This window comes from Pempheris klunzingeri, chromosome 17 (assembly GCF_042242105.1).
Source record: "Pempheris klunzingeri isolate RE-2024b chromosome 17, fPemKlu1.hap1, whole genome shotgun sequence".
Lineage (NCBI taxonomy): Eukaryota > Metazoa > Chordata > Actinopteri > Acropomatiformes > Pempheridae > Pempheris > Pempheris klunzingeri.
This window is the reverse complement of record NC_092028.1, coordinates 23,704,971-23,711,842: the sequence shown is the minus strand read 5'-3', so window position 1 is coordinate 23,711,842 and position 6,872 is coordinate 23,704,971. Positions and strand designations below refer to the sequence as shown.

At 45.3% G+C, this 6,872-nt stretch overlaps 1 protein-coding gene across 1 annotated transcript; it reads left to right on the top strand.

Moving 5' to 3' along the window:
* The first annotated feature begins 1,134 nt into the window (after nt 1-1,134).
* uncx (UNC homeobox) lies at nt 1,135-4,048 on the top strand. The gene is made up of 3 exons (XM_070848579.1): nt 1,135-1,393; nt 1,930-2,105; nt 2,993-4,048. Exons 1-3 carry the CDS (start codon nt 1,135-1,137, stop codon nt 4,046-4,048), a joined length of 1,491 nt encoding a protein of 496 aa, XP_070704680.1.
* Nucleotides 4,049-6,872: the final 2,824 nt, after the last annotated feature.

Sequence of the window (6,872 nt, the reverse complement as noted above, 5' to 3'; positions counted from 1 at the left end):
CGAATTAATTATTTGAAAACCTAATGAGCAGATAGGATTTAGGCTGGTCACATATTGAGTGCAGGGGTTGCACAAGTGGAGCTTTTCCAATTTGGTGTCCTGACAGGAGATGCTGCCTGTAATGTGGATGTGAGTGTGTGTTTGAACTCTATTGTCCTTGTTCTTTTACTAGGTGAAGCCTCCCTTTATTTGCTCATATATTTTGGTCATAACTGCAGCTTTCGCCTTGTAACAGTAAAATGTTGTAGTTTCACTTCTCTTTCTGCCTTCAGCAATATCTCAGCTTTTTTGTTTTTTAAATGCATCCACGTTTCAGCAGTCACCCTACTTGTTCCACGCTCCGCCTGATTGTAAAGGTTTAGTGTGTTTTAATGATGATCCATAACTAACATGGGGGTTTATCTCAACACTGTGGCTCCCAAAGTGGGGCTCGGGGGCAAGAAAGGGCCCCACAGTCCAAATAAGGTCGCAGGCATCCACGGCGAGAGGCAAAATAAAAACAGAATTCATTCAACAATGTTTTATCAGTTATTATTGTGGTTATACAGATTTCTTTTTTGCAGCCACCTCCCCGAAGAGATGTGCAAATATCTGTAGAACACCAAGAAATAACAATACCACACAAATAGCTAATCCAGCTAATAATACCAGTAATAAGCATCTATGGGTTTAACTTGTCTGGTCTGGTCTAATTCCTCCATGTGCAGCTCCTCCACTGCACACAAAGTCCGGCAGCCTCTGGCCTAACCTATCCGCCTGCAGCCTCACCTTCCCGGGATTCAGTGAGCCCTTCCTCCCGGTGGGTCCCCCGTGTAGTTGCGATGTAGTTCTTATCAAAGCCCTCCTGTCTTGTTGTGACAGCTCTGATATTGTTTATTGAGGTGGATGTCAGCTTTAATTAGCAATCGATACGGGGAGCGTTTGCAGAGCGCGTCTCTGACGTCAGCGTCCATTACCGCCTCTCATTGGGTCTCATATTCCCAGAGCCTGGGCTAATTATTGGGAGGTTCATGTGGATAAAGTACAGCTCATCCCTCCCTTCACATCATGTCCCCTACTCGTTGGCCACACTCACTGCATGCTTTTTAAATTCCCATCACCGGCCTCCAGACGTCGTTTCCTTTTGCCTGCGGGATGATGGACAGCAGGATACTGGATCCACCTCACGCCCAGTTCGGAGGCTCTCTCGGCGGGATGGTGGGCTTCCCGTACCATCTGAGCCACCATCACGTTTACGAATTAGCCGGGCATCAACTTCAATCTGCGTCCGCGGTTCCTTTCTCAATAGACGGATTACTCAATGGTTCCTGCACGGCTTCGGTGGGTAGTTCCAACCCCCTCTTGTCTTCGGGCTGCGGGCTGAATGGAGATAATCAGCACTACAAACTGACAGGTAAGCACGGCGCACAATAACCTCTCCTCTAGGTTGCACAAAGACAAAAACAGAAAGAAACAAAGACAGGATATTGCGATACAAGTTATCCCCTCGGTGCTGCGTTGTTGAGAGGACGAGCCACAGCACGCACACACACACACACACAGGCAGGCAGAGAGAGCAGCGATCTTCGCCTCCTACTTCATTCCCACCACCGAAATCTGAAGATACACCCGAGCGAAAACAACGTCCCTGTCAGCCAGTAGACGCCAGAGCGAGGAGATGCTTGTGTTAACACGTGAAGGCTTCCTGTTCATTCAGAGAGGGCGACAGATCTGATGGAAGCAGCAGGCTGCACACATGCAGCCTGCTGCTTCTGCTAAATCTCAAACGCAGCCAGCCTCTTCAGCTCTGAAGTTTGCAGAAATCTTTGCACATGCATGAGACCACTCTTGTTAAAATTGTGTGAAAATGTGGTAATTAAAAAAATATATATATTAATATACAGGCCTCTATTTATCCGCTGTTTACACTGACTCTCATTCTGCTGCCAGACTCGGGGGACCCAGACAAAGATAGTCCCGGTTGCAAGAGACGGAGAACTCGCACAAATTTCACTGGTTGGCAGCTGGAGGAATTAGAAAAGGCTTTTAATGAGAGCCACTATCCCGACGTTTTCATGAGGGAGGCTCTGGCTCTCCGGCTGGACTTGATAGAATCCAGGGTTCAGGTAAATATCCATCTTGTTCCTTTTATTTATCTATTAATTATTTATTATATATAAATATATAGTTGTGGTTTTAAGCTTGTGTGTGTATCTTTGTGTTTAGTCTTCATGTCTGTACTCAGTGTTTCCATTGAACTGCTGGAAATAAGCTGTGAAATAAATCTTCAGGCAGCAGCTTATTATTTTTTCTTTTTTAGGTCTGAATAATAATGTTGTTTTAAAAAATAATTAAAAAGGACCCGTTGCGTGTATTGTTTGACCTTTCGTGGCTTATGTAGTCAAATAAATCAATTTTAATTACGCTTTTATTTTGAAAAAAAATCCTTTAATATCAGCTGATATTTTCTTATTTATTTATTTTTTTCATTAAACTATTTTCTCAGAAATCCCGGCATTTATAATTTGTCAAATATATTGACAAGCCTGGATAAACAAAGACCAAAAATATCCAGTGTGCATTTGTTGTCAACATTAGTTTAATAGCATGAATGAACATGGCAACATCTCTGTATTTTATTTTATTTCAGGAATATTTATTCGGATTAAAACAGTAAAGTAAAAGTTTAATTGCAGAGTTTTCACAGGACAAAAACAAATAATAGGAGCTGCTGCATAAACGTGACCTTTGCTTTAACTGTCCTGTGGATGTGAAGCTGCTTTTGTTGGGCTTCAGCACAACTTCCTGTTGTCTCCTTTAATCAAAGGCCTAATTAAAGGCCTGCACAGAGAACAGCGAGAGCAAGACGTAACCTCACTATTTGTTTAATTATCATATTGTTAAAGCACCGACAATTTCCAGTCTAATTAACCCCCCCACCCCCCTCCCTTTGCAATGACAGAGGTGCACATTACGCATGTTTTCCCTTATTTCTCTCCCCCCCCCTCTGTAGGTATGGTTTCAGAATCGCAGAGCCAAATGGAGGAAAAAGGAGAACACAAAGAAAGGTCCGGGACGACCTGCTCACAACGCCCACCCCACCACCTGCAGCGGGGAGCCCATGGACCCCGAGGAGATCGCCCGGAGAGAGCTGGACAGGCAGGAGAAGAAGAAACGGAAGCAGGAGCGACGGCTGCTCAAGTCCCAGAACAAGCTCTTGTCTGGGGATTTATTTCACACCCCGGGGTCGGACAGCGACAGCGGGGTGTCGCATGTGACCGACAGTGACCACGCCACGGTTCCGCCTTTTGACCCTGTGGGGGGAAACCAAACGCAACCGAGCTGCGACCAAACACCTCACCCTCTCTGCACCCACAACCAGAACCAAAGACACTTGGACCAGGACGCTGGCGGATCCGAGCTGGACTCGTCCGACGCCAGCCAGCGGTCCAGCCTGTGCTCCGGCAGCAGCAGAGCCTCCGGCGTGCAGAAACTCAACCCTTTTAGCGTCGAAAGCCTCCTTTCGGACTCCAGACCGAGACGCACCCCCGCGGCCTTACCCTCCTCACGGCCTTTGATAGGGAAAGGACACTTCCTTCTCTATCCCATCACACAGCCGCTTGGATTCATTGTTCCTCAAACTGCTCTGAAGACAACAGCAGCAGCAGCAGCAGCAGCAGCAGCAGCAGCACACTCCTCCACTGACAGCCCAGCGGAGAGAAACCACTCCACTGTCCGCTGCAGCGTCTCTGCGGGATGTAGGAGCAGCTCGCCGGACTCTGCGGACGCCACGCAGGGTGGACAGGCGGGACCGGAGGACCAGACCCGCTCACCACACACCAGCCCGCCCAGGGCCGCCTTCCCCTCTGGCAAAAGTACTCACACCTCTGTTATTTGCAGCGATTCGACTTTCGCCCACGAACACAATCCACAACCCACTAAGCCTGTCGATGCAGACAGAAAAGAGCATTTAGAGAACAAGGAGCATCCTGTCAAGCCCGAGTCTGTCCTCAGTGACAGTCCGGCAGACACAAAGACAGACTCTAAAGAAGATGTCGACTTGGAATAAATCCCCTTGGGTAACAACAAAAAAAAAAAAAAGCAGAAACACACTGATATAGCCTCTAAACGACATCTTTCATTAGGCCAAAGCTTAACCAGAAACTACATCTTTGCATCTAATCTCTAGGTTTCCCCTCTCTGCTGATGTTTTGACAATGGTGTGCTCTCTCTCTCTCTCTCTCTCTCTCTCTCTCTCTCTGCCTCTCTCTATCTCTCTCTCTCTGCGAGTGTGTATGTGTGTGAGCCAGGAGTCTCTAGATATCCTTTAATGTGTGATAACTTGTCAAAAAAAACCAACAAACAAACAACAACAACACAAGACCACGAGACCAACAAAGATCCTCAAGAGTTGTAAAAAAAGGTATTATACTATTTATATATGTAAGGTTTTTCTTAAATAAATCTATTGTATACAAGCACTTCCAACCGTGTGAGACCTTAAATAGCAGCACATACAGTGCAGGACTACAGTACAGAAGGAAGGGCTTTCTTAAGAAATCTCATGTTGTACTTTGTATATTGCCTTAACAAATTTATTCATCTATAAGCCCCCACTGAAATGAGGTTACGAGCCTGAGGCGAAAAGGACCCGCTCGACTCCTGCAGAGTTTTGATATGAAAGTAATTATTTTCCCGGTGGCTACTGCAGGGGGATTCAGTTTATTTTAGCTCAAAGGGGGTTATAATACATTACCGATTTCTAGTGATATGAAATCACATAAACTTCCAAGAATAATAGAATTAGCATGAAAAGGCCTGGGTGTCAAATTGAAATAGGAAAATAATAGCCCCGGCAGCTGGGAGTGTGTGTGTTTGTGCATATTGGATAGGAGATGGGGATTCGTGGGGAGGCATTTTCATGAGCTTTTTCTCTCCCCCCTTTCCTCTTCTTCTCCCTCTCTCTCTCCACTTTGTCAGGGCCCCTTGTAGCAGGGCTATATTAAGATAGATGTTCGATGATATCCCTCATTGTTCTGTCGCTTTACATTGATGTTTCTGTGTTATCAGCCTATTGATCATGCGTCGGCTGTAATAGGACGGGCTGAGGCAAACGTGCCTATTTACAATAGCCGAACACATTTGTTCTAATAGGGTTGGTGGTCCCCGGGGAAGCCACGCGGGATCTGGGACATCTGCTCCCTTTTGCAATATTAGCAGTGTTGACCACAATATCACGTCGACCCAAAGGAGGAAATGTCGAGGCTGCTGTGTGTGTGTGTGTGTGTGTGTAATAGAGAGAGAGAAAAGACAAAACAACATAATAATAAAAAAAACCAAAACAGCACCCAGTCCAGCTATAGCTGCTCATATCCTTGTTAAAATCCTCCAGCCCTTTAGTGCTCTCTTTGGGTCTTGATTTGCAAATAAATTGAAAATAATCAGAGGGGTGAGCTTTACGTCTGAGCCGGCGCAAATGAATTTCTGAGCCAGTGTCCCTTTCAAAATATTTACATAAATTTCAACCCATGCAGCTGTTTGCTCTAGGAAGCAATGTCTTATGAGGTTGGGGGGGCAGCCAACATGGCACACACACGGTGAACATGCACGAGATTAGGCCTGCGAGGCTCTGGTGGTGTGGAGGTGCAACCAGAACCCCTGCGTGCGCGTGGCGCGCATAACGCAGAGATTATGGAGACTTTAGTGTGTTTTTATTTTTAAATGTAGATTTCTTTATTTATTTGCTCTCCCGTGACCACCACTAACTTGTCAGTAATATTCCAGTCCGCAGTGAGTTCGCAGGGATCTTGTGTTTTTGCATTGTTGTTGCATTTTACCAGAAGATCATTTCTTTAAAAACACACACGGTTCATTTCCTAAATTGGGGGATAACCGGGTCCAAATTGAAATAACTTGAGATTCTTCCGTGTGTATTTTACCATGCTACTCTGAGGCTATTTGGGACGTGTGCCCAGTTCATCCATAATTCATTAGCACACTGAATAGGAGTATCGCTGGCTGCACATTGGTGGCCTTAAGGTGAAATTAGCGATTTGCTTAAGTAGTTAAGCTTTTCTTGCCTGAGAGCTGCACGCAGCATGATTCAAGACAAACTATCAATCGATATGCCCAGGCAGCCTCCAGGAGATGTGTCGTCCATGAATCATACTTTATGAATTCAATTTATACCCGGAGAAATTTTCAATTTGAACGCCGGATCATTATGGGAGAGTGTAAATTGTTTTTGCTCTATTATGCATCGGACGCCATCATTTTTCTTTCTAATTACGGAGGTGTCAGGTCGGGCTGTCATGCAGACGCTGATTTTCAATTTAACTGATCATCATGCATTCATTTTCCCATTTGATAAATCTGCTAGGCCTATCTCGAAGCTTCTCCATGCCCGGAATGCTAAAAGAGAGGCACAGATTGGCAAAGTAATAGGGGCCTGTATGCGGCAATAAGTGCAGATCAGGCAGCTAATTTAGCACCTCCTGGTATTTCCATTTCCATTTCTCATTTCCAACTCTCAAAGGGGGGAAAAGCAGCCCAAAGGCAGAAAGCTGGTAGGCTTTTCAGTATCGGAGAAAGACAGAGAAAAAAATCTAGCAAAACGGCTTGTTTTCAACCACACATTTCCTAAATTAGGATATCAAGCTTAATTAACGCTAATAGAGTTTTCTCAGTATGTGTTAGTTTTATTTAATAGAAACAAATTTGCACAATTAATTACGGCCACGATATTAAGGGGTCTCATTTGCAGCGTTGGAGCTGCAGATGAAGGCAGCGTCGTCAGAAATAAGCCTCTCATGAAAGCCAAGTGACTAACCGAATGTTTCTACACCAGCTTTATTACATCCACGTGAACCAGGAGCACCGAGTGACAGGAAGAA